This window comes from Bufo gargarizans, chromosome 4, assembly GCF_014858855.1.
Source record: "Bufo gargarizans isolate SCDJY-AF-19 chromosome 4, ASM1485885v1, whole genome shotgun sequence".
NCBI classification, from domain to species: Eukaryota; Metazoa; Chordata; class Amphibia; order Anura; family Bufonidae; genus Bufo; species Bufo gargarizans.
Window position 1 is genome coordinate 361,235,376 of NC_058083.1, and position 19,899 is coordinate 361,255,274.

A 19,899-nucleotide genomic window follows, 5' to 3' on the forward strand; every position below is an offset into this window, starting at 1 on the left:
TACCGTCATGTGCATTAGGCCTTAGGCTACTAACAGCAGTCTGCTCAAAGAAATGAAAGAGCATTTTCAAATCACGTTTCTATAGGATCAGGGATTTTACAAGCTGGTTTTTATGTACTGCACAAAGATTACAACTAGTTTAGCACCCTTAAAACATTTTTTTTTGTTTATTACTCCAATGCATACTTTGCATTTACTTGATTGACATCATCTTGTCTCTATAGTGCTTATGCAGACCTATATGTCTCAATAGTTAAATACTAGATCAAACAAAGTGCAATCTGATCCTGTTGGGTTAGGGATCGACCAATTATCGGATTTACCGTTATTATCGGCCGATATTGAGGATTTTGAACGCTATCCGTATCGGCATTTATTTTGCCGATATTCCGATAGCGTATGGGGAACACAGATCGCGCTGCTCTCAGCGCTCTCCATGTTCCCCTTAGCAGCACAGGGGAGAAGGAAGCAGTGTCTCCTCCCCCTGTGCTGCTGCCGCCAATGAGAGGAGGGAGGAGAAGAGAAGGGGAGGGGCTGTGGCCACTGCTCCACCAATGAAGCTTAATCTCTCATTTATTCATATACAGGAGGCGGGAGCTGGCTGCAGGATCACATAGCCGGCTCCCCACCTCTATGAGCAATAGCTGCGATCTGCGGTAGTTAACCCCTCAGGTGCCGCGGATCGCAGCTATTGCTCATAGAGGTGGGGAGCCGGCTATGTGATCCTGCAGCCAGCTCCCGCCTCCTGTATATGAATAAATGAGAGATTAAGCTTCATTGGTGGCGCAGTGCGCCCCCCCTAGCCCAGTATTCGACATTGGTGGTGCAGTCCCCCCCCCCCCAACCCCAGTATTAGACATTGGTGGTGCAGTGCTCCCCCCCACCCCCCCCAGTATTAAGCATTGGTGGCGCAGTGCACCCCCCACCCCAGTATTAAAAACATTGGATGTGCAGTGCGCCCCCCCCCCCCCCCCCCCCCAGGATCCCCTCTCCCCTGCTCCTCCTATCGGAGCCCCAGCAGTGTAATGCTGGGGCTCCGATCGGTTACCATGGCAGCCAGGACGCTATTGAAGCCCTGGCTGTCATAGTAAGCTCCATGCTGCTCTGTGCACAAAGCACACAGCAGCAGGGACAGTGTGAGCTCCTATTCACCCTGATAGATCTCTATCAGGGTGAATAGGACAAGGGTTCTAGTCCCTAAAAGTTAGTGTAAAAAAAAAAAAAAATTATATATTAAGTATAAATGAAAAAGAAAGATTTACAAAAAATAACCTACACATTAACAATAAACATAAATTTTCAGCAGATTTGCGTAGGAATTTTATTTATTTTTTTTTTAAATAAAAATTCCCAGAATATCGGTATAAATTATCAGCTATCGGCCTGAAAGTTCACAAATTATCGGTATCGGCCCTAAAAAATCTATATCGGTCGATCCCTAGTTAGGGCCCTATTACACTGGCCAAATATCAGGGCAATTATTTGCAGGGTTGTGGAATCAGAATCAAAGCTAGTTTTGGGAGTCAGAGTCTTAGGCCTCTTTCACACGGGCGTCATATTTTTGGCCCGGATAAGAGGCGTGTGCGTTGCGGGAAAATGCGCAATTTTTCTGCGTGAGTGCAAAACATTGTCATGCGTTTGGCACTCGCGTGAGAAAAATTGCGCATGTTTGGTACCCAAACCTGAACTTCTTCACAGAAGTTCGGGCTTGGGATTGATGTTCTGAAGATTGTATTATTTTTCCTTATAACATGGTTATAAGGGAAAATAATAGCATTCTGAATACAGAATGCATAGTAAACTACGTCACCATGGTAAAAAATCATGTGACGTATACCATGTGATGACCGGAGTGACGTCATCAAAGGTCCTGTAATTATTGCAATGCTCACCACAGATCCTATTCAACAAAGGACAGATGCCGGGCCGCGATCAAGTGGACTCAGGTGAGTTAAACCATTTTTTATTTTGTTTTAACCCTTCCAGCGCTAGTTTACTATGCATTCTGTATTCAGAATGCTATTATCTTCCCTTATAACCATGTTATAAGGGAAAATAATTCAGTGAATAGACTGTCACCTAGCAACGATGCGTGAAAAATCGCACCGCATCCGCACTTGCTTGCAGATGCTATGCGATTTTCACGCACCCCATTCACTTCTATGGGGCCTGCGTCACGTGAAAAATCGCACAATATAGAGCATGCTGCGATTTTCACTCAACGCACAAGTGATGCGTGAAAATCACTGCTCATGTGCACAGCCCCATAGAAATGAATGGGTCAGGATTCAGTGCGGGTGCAATGCGTTCACTTCACGCTTCGCACCCGCACGGAAAACTCGCCCGTGTGAAAGGGGCCTTAGGCTAGGTCTACACAATGTCATTTTTTGCGCGACATTTTGTTGCATCACTGTCGCGCGACAATTTTTATAATGATAGTCTATGGTGTCGCACTGCAACTGTGACAGTTGCAAAAAAATCTATTAGAAATGGATTTTTCTGTGACGCATTGCGACACCATAGACTTTCATTATGAAAATTGTTGCACGACAAATGTTGCAGTGTAGTTGTGCCCTTAAACTTCATCTTAAAAAAAAAATCTCTTAGGCCTCTTGCACACAAAATTTTTTTTTTTCCCGTTTGGTTCCGTATACGGAACCATTCATTTCAATGGATCCGCAAAAAAACTAAAAGGTACTCCATATGCCTTCAGTTTCCGTATTTCCGTTCTGTTCAAAGATAGAACATGTCCTATTATTGTCCGCATAACAGACAAGGATAGTACTGTTCTATCAGGGGCCAGATGTTCCATTCCGCAAAATACAGAATGCACACAGACGCCATCTGTATTTTTTTCCGGTTCCTTTTTATGCGGACCGCAAAATACTGAAAAAGCCATACGGTCGTGTGCAAGAGGCCTTATTAATATTGTGTAATATTTCATATAAATTTATAAGTTTTGAAATCATAAAGATATTTTATGTTCTATCAATCTAAGCCTTATATATCCAGAAAAGTGATAAGCAGGATGTTCTAGTGGTGATAATCAGTCCTCACCTCTCCTGTGTTCTCCTCTGTCCTTATACTATAATCAGCTCTCACTTCTCCTGTGTTCTCTCATGTCCTTATACTATAAACAGTGATAAGCAGGGTGCTCCAGTGGTGCTAAATAATCAGCCCCCCCCCCCCCTCTCCTGTACTTATACTATAATCAGTGATACACAGGAGTGTTCCAGTGGTGATAGATAATACATTTTCACCTCTCCTGTGTTCTCCCCTATCCTTATACTATAATCAGTGACAAGCAGGGTGTTCTAGTGGTTATAGAAAATCAGCTCTCACTTATCCTGTGTTCTCTCATGTCCTTATACTATAAACAATGAAAAGCAGGGTGCTCCAGTGGCGATAGATAATACATTCTCACCTCTCCTATGTTCTCCCTTGTCCTTATACTATAAAATGGTGATAATCAGTTCTCATCTCTCCTATCCTTATACTATAAACAGTGATAATCAGTTCTCACCTCTCCTGTGTTCTCCCCTGTCCCTTTATACTATAAACTGTGATAAGTGATAAGAGGTGTGTTCTAGTGGTGATAGATAATCAGTTCTCACCTCTCTTATGTTCTCTCTTGTCCTTATACTATAAATGGTGATAAGCAGGGTGTTCTAGTGGTGATAGAAAATCAGTTCTCACCTTTTCTGTGTTCTCTCATATCCTTATACTATAATCAGTGATAAGCAGGGTGCTTTAGTGGTGTTAAATAATAAGTCCTCCCCTCTCCTGTACTTATACTATAATCAGTGATAAGCAGGGTGTTCTAGTGGTGATAGATAATCAGTCCTCCCCTCTCCTGTGTTCTCCCCTGTCCTTATACTATAATCAGTGATCAGTAGCATTGAGCGAACTTGTGTTTTAAGTTCGGCGTCTAAAGTTTGGGTTATCAAAGTATCCCGTTATGGATTCCGCTACCATGGACCATAACGGAATTTAGAATCCATAACGGGATACTTCAATAACCTGAACTCGAACTTTAGACACTGAACTTAAAACACAAGTTCGCTTAACACTAGTGATAAGCAGGGTGTTCTTGTGGTGATAGATATAATCAGGGCCGGCGTCTTAACCCGGCATCCCCGGGCAAGTGCCGGGGCCCAATGCTCCTGGGGGGGCCCACTGAGCTGCTATGAGCACTTCCATCAATACAGATGGGAGCTCTCACTGCTGTCATTTCACTTACGCAGTACCCCTTTGGTGGGCCCCCTCAGCTGCAGAGACTCAGAACACGCCCTCTCTACACAGGACACATGCTGCCTGAGGAGAGAGACCGCAGGGCTGGAGCTGGAGCAGAGAAGTGTGAAGACAGTCTGTGAGTGAGTCTGCACTGTGACTGTCTCTTGTCTGTGGGACAGAAGGGGGGGGGGGGGGGGGACTCTTCGTTATGCTGCTTTATTCTATTTAGTTGTGTTACATTAAGCAGTTTGTCTCCATGACACCTGCCCCCCCCCCCCCCCACATATTCTGTCCTATCTCATCCTCATAGGGCCCCTGCTGTCTCCTTTCCTCCCTCATGTATCCAGAGCTCCTGTTTCACCCTCCTATCTCCTATTGCTGCCATGCACAGACCTCCTGCCCCTACTTCTTGTATGAATCCCCCTCAGAGCCCCTTCCCCCTACTTGCTGTGTCCACCCCTCCTGTCCATCCAGGGCCCCTGTCTCACTCCTCTGCCTCTCATTATGGTGGCATCTGAACAGCATTCACCATAAGGACCTTCTAACGTCACAGGGTCATGTGACTGTGCCCCCCACCCCGTACTGTGCCCCTTAATACCCTGCATTGTGCCCTCTTACCACACCCTGTGCAGTGCCCATAGTCATTCCCTGTACTGTGCCCTCTTATACCCTTTTATCCGGTCACTATATGGTGGTTTTATCATTGTATGGCGGTGGTATCCAATAACTACATGGCCATAACTGTATCCCCTTCCATGCCCACACCACTTTTTTTAGACCTGGCATGAGTGGGAAAAGATACAGATTGCGGTGTTAAGGACTTTGCGCCACAATCTGTGTCAGAAATACGCCTAACATAGACGTATTTCTATATAATAAATGACCCCCTAATTGTATTATTATTCTGGGGTAGGGCTAATATCTTTATATTATATAGATTCTAGTGTATTATACTGTGCCCTGTATTTCCCAGTAGAAAATGATCCTTGGGAAGCCCAGTCCTCACCCCTAACCACCAGGACCAGGTAGCGCTCTGTCAGTACATGGCGGCCTCCCCTCTCCGAAACGCTGCTCCGCTGTGTACTGGTGCTTATTCTGACACTGGGGCTGGGTTCACATCCCATTAGTGCCATCAATTTAATGCATACCAAAAATGTATGCGTTACCAGATGCCTCAGACTGATGCCGTACAGTGGCGTCCGTTCACCATACAGTTCCATTGTAAAAAAAATATACGTTAACGTATGCATTTTTTACTTGACTCTGCAGGATACAAAAATGTGGAGTGCTGCACATTTGTATACATCAAACCGATAGGAAAAACGTGATGTGAACACACATGGGGGGAGGGGGGCGTACTAAAATTTGCTGTGGGGCCCTGTCAGTTCTAGCTACATCACTGCACATCTCCTTCTCTCCTCCAGGCCTGGCTCACTGCTGCAGCGGCCGCCGGAGAGAAGGAGCGCAGGGAGCTGCGGTTAGTGAATGACAGGACCACCAGCTCCCCTGCAATGATAGGCAAGTGAGGGGGCCACTGGGGGGTCATTTATCACACTGTGAGGGCCCCTTACACAGTATAATGACTCCCAGTGCCCCCCATTTAGTATAATGATCCCCATTGACACTCCATTTAGCATAATGACCACCAGAGCCCCCATTAAATATAATAACCCCTCGTGCCCCCTCCATACAGTATAACCCCCAGTGTGGGGGCGACTCGGGTCATTTTTCTGAATGGAGGGTCACTGTGGGGTCATTATACTGTGAGGGCCCTTTACATAGTATAATGACCCCCAGTGTCCCCCATTTAGTATAATGATCACCAATGACCCTCCATTCAGTATAATGACCCCCAGAGCCCCCTCCATACAGTATTCCCCCAGTGTGGGGGCTACTGGGGGTCATTATTCTGAATGGGGGGTCATTGGTGATCATTATACTAAATGGGGGACACTGGGGGTCATTATACTATGTAAAGGGCCCTCACAGTATAATGACCCCACAGTGACCCTCCATTCAGTAGTAGTCATTATACTGTATAGGGGCCACTGGGGGTCATTATACCATGTGGGAGCCACAGGGGGACATGTCAATGTAAAAAAAATGACTCATGGGGGCCCACTGGGATTTATCGCCCAAGGGCCCACATGAACCTGGAGCCAGCGCTGGATATAATGAGTTCCCACCTCTCCTGTTTGCCCAAAATACCTGTATATGTTCATAGGCACTCCTGATGGCATACTGGGGGCATGCAGCCCTCAGCTGTGTTTATGAAGGGCCCCTTTAAGGTCTTGGCTCCGGCATTACTTCTATAGTTAACGGATAACTCCACCTAAAAGGTTTTCTTACCAAAATTACCAACTTTCACACTTATAGAACCTACCGTTAATGGGAACTGATATCAAATAATGATGATAAAAAACCAGAGACAAAGTCAGTCCCGAAAATTTCATCCAAACAGTGGAAACTCACGCAGCAAGATTTAATAGAACCCGACTCCAAATCCCGGGTTCTGCTATGCACTACGAAGCAAAGTGCGAATGCTTCATAAGCCGGTGTAGCACACAACAAATCAATGTTTTACCTGTGAGGAGGCGCCCGCTTCCGCATTGACCCCGCGCGGCCACCGTACTGATTTGATGCGGTTCAAGTCTCGATCTAGTTTCTGGTTTACCATGTGACCCCCCTAACAGAAGCAGGGCGGTGGACGGCATAGACAGAGCACAGGGTGTGAACACACTGTCTATAGAGCCATCTCATCCTCCCAGCTCCCCACGGGCACACATCATAGGCGGCTCCAGCACGAAGATGTCCAACCGAGCGCTGTGCAGAGAGGCGAGCCATGCTGGGAGCTGGTACACTGCCTCAGGTACGGGGCCTGAGGTGGGGGAGGGGAACCACAGAGGGTCCTGTGTGGGGGAGGGGTGGAGTCAGCTATTGTGTTCTGTGTTGCTTCAAAGTTGGGGAGCACTGACTGAAGTTAGTGGGACTGTATTTTGGGGTTATTTGCCCATCTCCCCTGACATTTGAGGGCTATTGTGCTGTAAAATATTCTGTATACCATTCATTATCTTGCATCTAGGAGTTTCTTCTAGTAGATCTGTGAGCCCAAAGTGTCTGACTGGCCAAATGCAAACAATGGAGGTGACATTGTAGTGACCGGCGTACGCCAAAACTTGTCTCCCCAGCTCCAGACTTCCAATCGCTCTGCAGCGCCCCAGAAATGCCCCCATGATAGGAGCAATCTGGTTTAGTCTTCCTTTGGGTACAACCTATTGTTCCCTTGAAGCGGTCGGATGTCAGGCTGATTGTAGTGGTCATCAATGGAATGGAAACCAGAAGATATGTGGGCAGAATATATGTCTATCTCCACAAACGCATTCCACAGCTAAGTAATGAAACGTATATACTGTACCTCGGCAGTGTACAAACGTGTGACACAAGGCAACGGCCATGGGACCCTTAAAGCAAATGTTTTTTGTGACGCCAGTTGCAGTGAAGTAACAAGGGCACAGGGCCCCATTTAGTGATGTAGTAGATGGTACCCAGGTGTAGGGTGGCCTAAATGTCCCTTAATGTTGGTGCACGTGTTACAGTGCTCCTACCTGGATACGCTGGAACCCAGGCGTTGTCGTGCGGAGCAGAGCAAATAGGGGGAATAATCAAGGGATTTGAAGAAATACATTGAATCCAGACCTTGTGATGAAGTTCAATAGCAGCTTTACTTGAATAAACATTTCTCCAACAGTTTCAGCAGGCGTTAGCATTAACTCTGGCAGGCAGGCAAACAAACTCAACTCTGCTACTTCTGTTGCTCTCTGGCTTTGCTGTGCTGACAAGCTTAGGGCTCTTTCACACCTGCGTTATTGTCTTCCGGCATAGAGTTCAGTCGTCGGGGCTCTATGCTGGAAGAATCCTGATCAGGATTATCCTAATGCATTCTGAATGGAGTGAAATACGTTCAGGATGCATCAGGATGTCTTCAGTTTGCTGCGCTGTGCTTTTTGCTCCGGCCAAAAAAACTGAAGACTTGCCGCAAGGCCGGATCCGGAATGAATGCCCATTGAAAGGCATTGATACGGATCCGGCCTTAAGCTAAACGTCGTTTCGGCGCGTTGCCGGATACGACGTTTAGCTTTTTTAGAGTGGTTACCATGGCTGCCGGGACGCTAAAGTCCTGGCAGCCATGGTAAAGTGGAGCGGGGGAGCAGCATACTTACCATCTGTGTGGCTCCCGGGGCGCTCCAGAGTGACGTCAGGGCGCCCCAGGCGCATGGATGACGTGATCGCATGGCACGTCATCCATGCGCATGGGGTGCTCTGACATCACTCTAGAGCGCCCCAGGAGCCGCACGGATGGTAAGTATACTGCTTCCCCGCTCCTACTATGGCAACCAGGACTTTAATAGCGTCCTGGGTGCCATAGTAACACTGAAAGCATTTTGAAGACGGATCTGTCTTCAAATGCTTTCAGTACACTTGCTTTTTTCCGGATCCAGCGTGTAATTCCGGCAAGTGGAGTACACGCCGGATCCGGACAACGCAAGTGTGAAAGAGGCCTTACTGTATAAGGCTACTTTCACACTTGCGGCAGAGTGATCCGGCATAACTTATGCCAACTGATGGCTTTAGTAAGACTGATTAGGATCCGGGTCAGTCTTAAAAATAACAGATTTTTTGTGCATGCGCAGACCGAAAAGGACGGATCCGGCACTAATACATTCCTATGGAAAAAAAATGCTGGATCCGGCATTCAGGCAAGTCTTCAGTTTTTCGGTTTTCTCTTTTGCCTGATCAGTCAAAATGACTGAACTGAAGACATCCTGAACGGATTACTCTCCATTCAGAATCCATGGGGATAAAACTGATCAGTTATTTTCCAGCATTGAGCCCTTTTGATGGAACTCAGTGCCGGAAAAGAAAACCGCTAGTGTGAAAGTACCCTAACTTTGCTTCTTTCTTTATATAGTTTGATGAAAAAAGACATAAGTCTGAAACTTCTCTCTGTAGTCTGTCTCTAGATTAATACCAGGGAATCTATACCTTCTGGCTTAAGAGACTTCGGGCTGTGGCCTCTGTGTCCATTATGGAAGAGGTAATTAGCATTTGGACTATAGGACACACTGCTGTTTCTCCCACTTTTGAGGGGAAAAGGTGCATCTTAGGCTACGTTCACACTTGCGTTCGGAGCGGATCCGTCTGGTATTTGTACAGACAGATCCGCTCCTATAATGCAAACGATGGTATCCATTCAGACGGAATCGTCTGCATTATATTTTACTAAAAAAGTCTAAGTACAATTTGTATTCAGACGGATCCGTCCAGAGTTTACATTGAAAGGAATTGGGGGAGCGGATCCGTTTAAAAAATGCACCATATTGTGTCACCTTCGAACGGATCCGCCCCTTTGACTTCCATTGTAACTCTGGACGGTGCCAGACTGATGCATTCTGAGTGGATCCACATCCACTCAGAATTCATTAGGGCTGGACGGATCAGTTCGGGGCTGTTTGTGAGAGCCTTCAAACGGAACTCGCAAGCGGAGCTCCGAACGCTAATGTGAAAGTAGCCTTATAGTCCGAAAAATGTTTATGTTGTGGACCAAATTTAGCACTTTAAACTTTGTGCTGCCTTTTTAATAGTTAGGGCTCGCGCACACCACTTCGATCGTTTTGGGAAATACTGTCCATGTGTTGACCGCATTTCCCAGGGCGAGTGTATCATAATAATTGATCATAAAGTCTAGCTGATTGCAGTGTACTTACAGGCAAACTCCATGCAGATGTTATCCTTGGTCGGATTCAACCTCAGAAGGTACATTCACATGAGCATTGTTTTCCACTGACTCCATATGTCCATTCAGGAAAAATTGTGGCATGTTCTATCTTTATCTGTTTCTCATGCAGGACCAGTCCATTCAAGTCAGTGGGTCAGAGAAAAAAAACCTGAAGCACACTGAAAGCATGTCCGTTTTCACTGATGGTTGACAGATGCAGGAAATGCTGAAGCAGACCAAAGGAAAACTGAGGGAAAAATGTCACTGACATCACAGAGGCGTTCCGTAAAATAAGCCTTAGCCCTCCTGCACACGAACATGAGCTGCCGTGCCACAGGCATCGGCCGTGTGAACTCCGTATTGTGGTGGGACCCATTGAATGGATCCACGATCTGCAAGATGCTGTGTGGAAGCCCATTAAAGGGCTTCTGTGCGTTTCTGTGTCCGTGCCTCCGCGCAGCAAAAGATAGGACATGTCCTATCTTTCACTGCAAATCGCGGATCTATTCAAGTCAATGCGTCCGCACCCCAATGCGGAATGTAAACGACCGGTGCCTGTGGTTTGCGGTCCTCAGTCGTGTGCAGGACGCCATAGTGTGCGTTGCCTATTGTGCTCTTCTTTATTATGACTGTAGACAGTTGACTTCAGGAGCCAAGGGACTACTTTGTATTAACCACCTCAGCCCCCCTAGCTTAAACACCCTTAATGACCAGACCACTTTTTACAATTCTGCACTACACTACTTTCACCGTTTATTGCTCGGTCATGCAACTTACCACCCAAATGAATTTTACCTCCTTTTCTTCTCACTAATAGAGCTTTCATTTGGTGGTATTTCATTGATGCTGACAATTTATTGATCTACATGTCTTTGATAAAAAACAAATGTTTGGGTAAAAAATAAATGGTTTGGGTAAAAGTTATAGCGTTTACAAACTATGGTACAAAAATGTGAATTTCCGCTTTTTGAAGCAGCTCTGACTTTCTGAGCACCTGTCATGTTTCCTGAGGTTCTACAATGCCCAGACAGTAGAACCCCCCCCCCCCCCCCACAAATGACCCATTTCGGAAAGTAGACACCCTAAGGTATTCGCTGATGGGCATAGTGAGTTCATAGAACTTTTTATTTTTTGTCACAAGTTAGCGGAAAATTATTATGTTTTTCCTTACAAAGTCTCATATCCACTAACTTGTGACAAAAAATTAAAACTTCCATGAACTCGCTATGCTCATCACGAAATATATTGGGGTGTCTTCTTTCCAAAATGGGGTCACTTGTGGGGTAGTTATACTGCCCTGGCATTTTCGGGGCCCTAATGCGTGAGAAGTAGGTTGAAATCAAAATGTGTAAAAAAATAAAAAATAAATGCCCTGTGAAATCCTAAAGGTGCTCTTTAGAATTTGGGCCCCTTTGCCCATCTAGGCTGCAAAAAAGTGTCACACATGTGGTATCACCGTACTCAGGAGAAGTTGGGCAATGTGTTTTGGGTGTCTTTTTACACATGCCCATGCTGGGTGAGATAAATATCTCAGTCAAATGACAACTTTGTATAAAAAAAAAAAATTAAAAAAAAAAAGGGAAAAGTTGTCTTTTGCAGAGATATTTCTCTCACCAAGCATGGGTATATGTAAAAAGACACCCCAAAACACATAGCCCTACTTCTCCTGAGTACAGCGATACCACATGTGTGACACTTTTTTGCAGCCTAGGTGGGCAAATGGGCCCAAATTCCAAAGAGCACCCTTTAGGATTTCACAGGGCATTTTTTTTACACATTTTGATTTCAAACTACTTCTCACGCTTTAGGGCCCCTAAAATGCCAGGGCAGTATAACTACCGCACAAGTGACCTCATTTTGGAAAGAAGACACCCCAAGGTACTTCGTGATGGGCATAGGGAGTTCATGGAAGTTTTTATTTTTTGTCACAAGTTAGTGGAATATGAGACTTTGCAAGAAAAAAAAATCATAATTTTCTGCTAACTTGTGACAAAAAATAAAAAATTCTAGGAACTCGCCATGCCCCTCACGGAATACCTTGGGGTGTCTTCTTTCCAAAATGGGGTGACTTGTGGGGTAGTTATACTGCCCTGGCATTTTAGGGGCCCTAATGCGTGAGAAGTAGTTTGAAATCAAAATGTGTAAAAAAAAAAAAAATGCCCTGTGAAATCCTAAAGGTGTTCTTTGGAATGTGGGCCCATTTGCCCACCTAGGCTGAAAAAAAGTGTCACACGTGGTATCGCCGTACTCGGAAGAAGTAGGGCAATGTGTTTTGGGGTGTATTTTTACAAATACCTATGCTGGGTGAGAGAAATATCTCTCTAAAAGTCAACTTTTCAAAAAAAAAATTATACAAAGTTGTCATTATAGAGAGATATTTCTCTCACCCAGCATGGGTATATGTAAAAAGACACCCCAAAACACATTGCTCTACTTCTCCTGAGTACGGTGATACCACAGGTGTGACACTTTTTTTGCATCCTAGATGCACAAAGGGGCCCAAATTCCTTTTAGGAGGGCATTTTTAGACATTTGGATCCTAGACTTCTTCTCACGCTTTAGGGCCCCTAAAATGCCAGGACAGTATAAATACCCCATTTTGGAAAGAAGACACCCCAAGGTATTCAATGAGGGGCATGGCGAGTTCATAGAAGATTTTTTTTTTTTGGGGGGGGCACAAGTTAGCGGAAATTGATTTTTTTGGGTTGTTGTTTTTTCTCACAAAGTCAACCTTTCCGCTAACTTGGGACAAAAAGTTCAATCTTTCATGGACTCAATATGCCCCTCAGCGAATACCTTGGGGTGTCTTCTTTCCGAAATGGGGTCACATGTGGGGTATTTATACTGCCCTGGCATTTTAGGGGCCCTAAAGCGTGAGAAGTCTGGAATATAAATGTCTAAAAAATCTTACGCATTTGGATTCCATGAGGGGTATGGTGAGTTCATGTGAGATTTTATTTTTTGACACAAGTTAGTGGAATATAAGACTTTGTAAGAAAAAATAATAATAATAATCAATTTCCGCTAACTTGTGCCCAAAAAATGTCTAAATGGAGCCTTACAGGGGGGTGATCAGGGAGTCTATATGGGGTGATCACCCCCCTGTAAGGCTCCATTCAGACGTCCGTATGTGTTTTGCGGATCGGATCCGCAAAACACATACGGACGTCTGAATGGAGCCTTACAGGGGGGTGATCAATGACAAGGGGGTGATCAATGACAAGGGGGTGATCAGGGAGTGTATAAGGCTCCATTCAGACGTCCGTATGTGTTTTACGGATCCGATCCATGGATCCGTAAAACACGGACGTCTGAGTTTTACGGATCCATGGATCGGATCCGTAAAACACATACGGACGTCTGTATGGAGCCTTACAGGGGGGTGATCAATGACGGGGGTGATCAGGGGTTAATAAGGGGTTAATAAGTGACATGAGGGGGTTTAGTGTAGTTTGGTGCTACTTATTACAGAGCTGCCTGTGTCCTCTGGTGGTTGATCCAAGCAAAAGAGACCACCAGAGGTCCAGGTAGCAGGTATATTAACCACCTCCGGACCGCCTAACGCAGATGTGCGGTCCGGAGGTGGCAGCGCTGCGCACAGTCACGCATATACGCGAGATGACGCGAGTATGCGCCCGCGCGTGCGCAGTTCGCGCCGGCATTTCGTCGAGAAGTATTTCGTCAGCAACCTGCCAGCCAATGATCGTGGCTGGCAGGTTGCTGATTTTTAAAAAAGCCAATCAAAGTGCCAGATATCAGATCATATTAGTAAATATGATCTGATATATGGCTGCCTGCTCCTCTGCTGGTTCTTTTCGTCGGTTGGATCCAGCAGAGGAGCAGGCTTCACAGTGAGTACACCAAACACTACACTTTAGCCCCTGATCACCCCCCTGAACCCCAATTAACCCTTTGATCACCCCTGTCAATCACAAGTGAAAAGAAAAAAGTGATCAGTGCAAACTGTCACATTTTTTTTTCACTGTTATTGACCGTTAGGTTTTAGGTATAGTTTAGGTCCCTTGGTTAGGTAGTTAGCGATCAGTTAGCGCCCAGCCCACCGCACCGCAGTCTGTTATTCGCTGATTAGCGTATCGCTAATCAGCATTTGTACTTTTATAGTATCTGGAAGTGATCAAAACTGATCACGGTCAGATCTATAATAGTACTAGTGTCACTTTAGTTCGCCCTCCACCCAAAACGCAGTGTTTGCCCGATCAGGCCTGATCGGTCGCCCACACGTGCGTTCGCCCACACCCGCCCCACCGCAGTGACAAAAAAAATTTTTTTTTTGATCACTGCACATTCACTTTACACGCACTGCGGCGATAAAAAAATCAGTTTTGATATTTTTTATCAACCGCAGCGGCCTCCGGTACTTCGCTAGCCTCCCCTTTGTAAGACAGGCAAGGCCTAAATTTAGTTGCCCACATGTCTAACAGGGGGTATTCTTCTGAAGAGGCCTACAGGCTTCTGACCCAGTCGGATGAGGAGTGGGAACCCTCATCTGATGAATCCAGCGGGTCAGAATACGAACCTGTAGAAAGCAGTGGCTCTCTGACCCAAAGTTCGGACGAGGAGGCTGAGGTCCCTGATACCACCAGGCGTACCCGGCCCCGTGTCGCTAGACCGCAGGATCCGCTTCAAGAGCAGCAGAGTGGGGCTGGTGCTGTCGGATTACGTGGTGAGGCATACACCAGCAGCCCAGCCCTCCCTGGACCTAGTACCAGCACTGCCGTACAACCTGGTGAAGTAGCGAGCACCAGAAGGGCAGTTGAAGCTGGTACGGTGGCACGTGCAGTAGTGACCCCGTCGCAGCCACCGCAAAGACGTGCCCGTAGAGCCCCTAGAATCCCAGAGGTGCTGGCAAACCCTGATTGGCAGTCCCCAACTTCAGCCGCACCTGTAGTTTTCCCTTTCACTGCCCAGTCTGGAGTTCGGGTTGAGACGGCTCAGATCGGTTCGGCCCTGGGATTTTTTGAGCTGTTCTTGACTTCAGAGCTTTTAGACATAGTTGTGGCCGAAACAAACAGGTATGCCACACAATTTATCACCACTAACCCGGGAAGCTTTTATGCCCAGCCTTTCCGGTGGAAACCAGTCCAAGTTTCCGAACTTAAAACTTTTCTGGGCCTCCTCCTCAACATGGGCCTGACAAAAAAGCATGAATTGCAGTCATATTGGTCCACGAACCCGATTCATCACATGCCCATGTTCTCTGCTGCCATGTCCAGGGCACGTTTTGAGGCCATCCTGCGGTTCCTGCACTTTAGTGACAACACCGCCTCCCGTCCCAGGGGCCACCCTGCTTTTGACCGGCTCCACAAAATTCGGCCCCTCATAAACCATTTCAACCAGAAATTTGCAGATATTTATACCCCAGAGCAAAACATCTGCATAGACGAGTCCCTGATACATTTTACCGGGCGCCTTGGCTTCAAACAATACATCCCAAGCAAGCGCGCCCAGTATGGGATCAAATTGTATAAGCTCTGTAAGAAGGGCCACAGGCTATACCCACAAATTTCGTGTCTATGAGGGAAAAGATCAGACCCTGGAGCCGGTCGGTTGCCCTGACTACCTGGGGAGCAGTGGGAAGACAGTTTGGGACTTGGTGTCACCCTTATTCGGCAAGGGGTACCATCTTTATGTGGACAATTTTTATACAAGTGTGGCCCTCTTTAGGCATTTGTTTCTAGAACGGATTGGCGCCTGTGGTACCGCGCGAACTAGTCGCGCGGGCCTCCCCCAACGGCTCGTTACCACCCGTCTTGCAAGGGGGCAGAGGGCCGCACTGTGTAACGAAGAACTGCTCGCGGTGAAATGGAGAGACAAGCGTGACGTTTACATGCTCTCCTCCATTCACGCAGACACGACAATACAAATTGAGCGAGCAACCCGTGTCATTGAAAAGCCCCTCTCAGTCCACGACTATAACCTCCACATGGGAGGGGTGGACTTCAATGACCAGATGTTGTCTCCGTATTTAGTTTCCCGACGCACCAGACGCTGGTATAAGAAGGTGTCTGTATATTTAATTCAATTGGCTCTGTACAATAGTTTTGTTCTCTACAGTAAGGCTGGGAGAACTGGATCCTTCCTCAAATTTCAGGAGGAGATCATCGAGAACCTCCTGTACCCAGGAGGTTCCGTGGCCCCATCCACCAGTGTAGTTAGCCGTCTACACGAGCGACATTTCCCCAATGTCGTTCCTGGTACCTCAACCCAACAGTCACCCCGAAAAAGATGTCGTGTCTGTAGCAGGAGTGGAATAAGGCGTGACACCCGCTATTTCTGTCCTGACTGTCCGGACCACCCTGCCCTATGCTTTGGAGAGTGTTTCCGGAAGTACCACTCACAGGTACACTATTAGCATAGGGATCATCTCACCAGGACAGGCACACAGGGCTGTTAGGGCCCATTCACTCACTGCTGCTGCAAACGTCTCCTTTCACATGGGACAAAGTGCATAACGCACTTCGCCACATCTTTGGGCGATTTGCGCTTTGCACATTGACCCATGGGGAAGGAGAGGTTTGTTCTATAAAGGTAAAAAAACACACCAGTAAGCAAACGCGTTAATGTTCAGTTAAAAAAGTTAAAGTTTATATGTTCTGTTGCAAAGTTAATAAAATTATTGCATTGCGGCCTGTTTTTTATTTAGTTAGTTATTTATTTATTTTTTATTTTTTTACCTTCCAGGTGGACCAACCGATTGACTAGCTGCAGCACCGATGTGCATTCTGACAGAAGCATTGCGCTGCTGTCAGATTACACGCAAGTCGGTGTATGCGGCGCTGCAAGACGGGATTTTCTCCTCTGCAGTGACAGATACGTTTGCCAAGGCATACGAGCTGAGGAGGAGGCGGCGTTCCTATGCTTTGGCAAACACTTTGTGTATATATATAAAAAAAATAATAATAAAATCCCGGCAATGATTTATTCATCCACATCGATTGATGTAAATGGAGAAATCTGGTTTGCCAGGGCATACGAGCTAAGTGGGTATGGATGTAGGGCGGAGCTCCTATGTCCTGGCAGACGCCTTTCCCCTCCATTTTTTTTTTTGGCAGAGATTTTTTCATCCACATTGATCGATGCGAATGAAGAAATCTGTGCCGTTCATTATTTTCTTTCAGCCCAGAGGCTGAACGGAAAAAAAAATCTCATTACCTGTATGCTCAATATAAGGAGAATAGCAGAAACTCCTAATGCTGGCCATACATGTAATGATTGCGGAGACCCTCAAATGCCAGGGCAGTACAAACACCCCACAACTGACCCCATTTTGGAAAGAAGACACCCCAAGGTATTTGCTGAGGGGCATATTGAGTCCATGAAAGATTTAAATTTTTGTCCTAAGTTAGCGGAAAGTGAGACTTTGTGAGAAAAAAAAAATAAAATCAATTTCCGCTAACTTATGCAAAAAAAAAAAAATTCTATGAACTTGCCAGGCCCCTCATTGGATACCTTGGGGTGTCTTCTTTCCAAAGTGGGGTCACATGTGGGGTATTTATACTGCCCTGGCTTTTTAGGGGCCCTAAAGCATGAGAAGAAGTCTGGGATCCAAATGTCTAAAAATGCCCTCCTAAAAGGAATTTGGGCCCCTTTGCGCATCTAGGCTGCAAAAAAGTGTCACACATGCCAACTTTGTATAAAAAAAATGGGAAAAGTTGTCTTTTGCCAAGATATTTCTCTCACCCAGCATGGGTATATGTAAAATGACACCCCAAAACACATTCCCCAAACTCTCCTGAGTACGGCGATACCAGATGTGTGACACTTTTTTGATGCCAAGGTGGGCAAAGGGGCACATATTCCAAAGTGCACCTTTCGGATTTCACCGGTCATTTTTTACAGATTTTGATTGCAAAGTACTTCTCACACATATGGGCCCCTAAATTGCCAGGGCAGTATAACTACGCCACAAGTGACCCCATTTTGGAAAGAAGACACCCCAAGGTATTCCGTGAGGGGCATGGCGAGTTCCTAGAATTTTTTATTTTTTGTCGCAAGTTAGTGGAATATGAGACTTTGTAAGGAAAAAAGAGAAGAAGAAAAAAATCATCATTTTCCGCTAACTTGTGACAAAAAATAAAAAATTCTAGGAACTCGCCATGCCCCTCACGGAATACCTTGGGGTGTCTTCTTTCCAAAATGGGGTCACTTGTGGCGTAGTTATACTGCCCTGGCAATTTAGGGGCCCAAATGTGTGAGAAGTACCTTGCAATCAAAATGTGTAAAAAAATGGCCTGCAAAATCTGAAAGGTGCACTTTGGAATATGTGCCCCTTTGCCCACCTTGGCAGCAAAAAAGTGTGACACATCTTGGAAAAGACAACTTTTCCCATTTTTTTTTATACAAAGTTGGCATTTGACCAAGATATTTTTCTCACCCAGCATGGGTATATGTAAAATGACACCCCAAAACACATTCCCCAACTTCTCCTGAGTACGGCTATACCAGATGTGTCACACTTTTTTGCTGCCAAGGTGGGCAAAGGGGCACATATTCCAAAGTGCACCTTTTGGATTTCACCGGTCATTTTTTACACATTTTGATTGCAAAGTTCTTCTCACACATTTGGGCCCCTAAATTGCCAGGGCAGTATAACTACCCCACAAGTGACCCCATTTTGGAAAGACACCCCAAGGTATTCTGTGAGGGGCATGGTGAGTTCCTAGAATTTTTTATTTTTTGTCGCAAGTTAGTGGAATATGAGACTTTGTAAGAAAAAAAATAAAAATAAAAAATCATCATCATTTTCCGCTAACTTGTGACAAAAAATAAAAAGTTCTATGAACTCACTATGCCCATCAGCGAATACCTTAGGGTGTCTACTTTCCGAAATGGGGTCATTTGTGGGGGTTTTCTACTGTTTGGGCATTGTAGACCCTCAGGAATCATGACAGGTGCTCAAAGTCAGAGCTGTTTCAAAAAGCGGAAATTCACATTTTTGTACCATAGTTTGTAAATGCTATAACTTTTACCCAAACCATTTTTTTTTTTTTGCCCAAACATTTTTTTTTTTATCAAAGACATGTAGAACAATAAATTTGGCGAAAAATTTATATATGGATGTCGTTTTTTTTGCAAAATTTTACAGCTGAAAGTGTAAAATGTCATTTTTTTGCAAAAAAATCGTTACATTTTGATTAATAACAAAAAAAGTAAAAATGTCAGCAGCAATGAAATACCACCAAATGAAAGCTCTATTAGTGAGAAGAAAAGGAGGTAAAATTCATTTGTATGGTAAGTTGCATGACCGAGCGATAAACGGTGAAAGTAGTGTAGTGCCGAAGTGTAAAAAGTGCTCTGGTCATGAAGGGGGTTTCACCTTGCGGGGCTGAAGTGGTTAAATGCTGTTATCAAAACAGCGTCTAATATACCTGTTAGGGGTTAAAAAAATCGCCGCTGGCAGGCTGTAGATCCACTCGCTTACCTGCAGTTCCTGTGAACACAGGCGCGCGCGCGTTCACAGGAAGTCTTGCGATATGACGCATAAACATTTCTCTTTAGCTTTGTGACATGGTTTCACGTATTTAACTTTTATGTGCAGCTGCATTTGAAACCTGAAGCTTTGCTGGTGTTGACGGATTATACAGTGTAATGCATACCCCTCCTCTACAAGGAACAGCACTGTGCAGCTGAGAAATGCAGCCTGCCTCCCAAAGCCAGGGTCTGGTTTTCAAGCCATGGTAGAAGTTTTAAATGTGCTTACACAATTTGGGTGTTCTATATGTGAATATAATATTTTTAAAAACGGTAATTGCTTGTATGAATATTTTTTCACTGCAGCTGCCCGGCCACTTGTTTGTCCATATTTTTTTTTTGTGTGTACTTTGCCACCATTGACATCTCACAATTCATTTCATACCTGATACACCATG

General features: G+C 45.4%; 2 protein-coding genes across 5 annotated transcripts in view; one reads left to right on the forward strand and one right to left on the reverse strand.

The window, feature by feature from the left end:
* Positions 1-6,879, reverse strand: part of LOC122934654 (presenilin-2-like) — a 47,859-nt gene extending 40,980 nt beyond the window's left edge. For 2 of the 4 annotated variants that reach the window (XM_044290276.1, XM_044290274.1), the window contains exon 1: positions 6,617-6,796. The gene's annotated coding sequence lies outside the window, so the exon portion shown is untranslated. Of the gene's footprint in view, positions 1-6,616; positions 6,797-6,817 lie in introns of those variants that run through there. The other 2 variants (XM_044290273.1, XM_044290275.1) reach the window with 2 other exon arrangements.
* Positions 6,880-6,914: 35 nt separating this feature from the next.
* MEMO1 (mediator of cell motility 1) overlaps positions 6,915-19,899 on the forward strand; it is a 120,571-nt gene continuing 107,586 nt past the window's right edge. Inside the window, exon 1 of the mRNA XM_044290277.1 lies at positions 6,915-7,102. Coding sequence (XP_044146212.1) covers positions 7,042-7,102 — 61 coding nt within the window. The 5' untranslated portion in view covers positions 6,915-7,041. The remainder of the gene's footprint in view (positions 7,103-19,899) is intronic.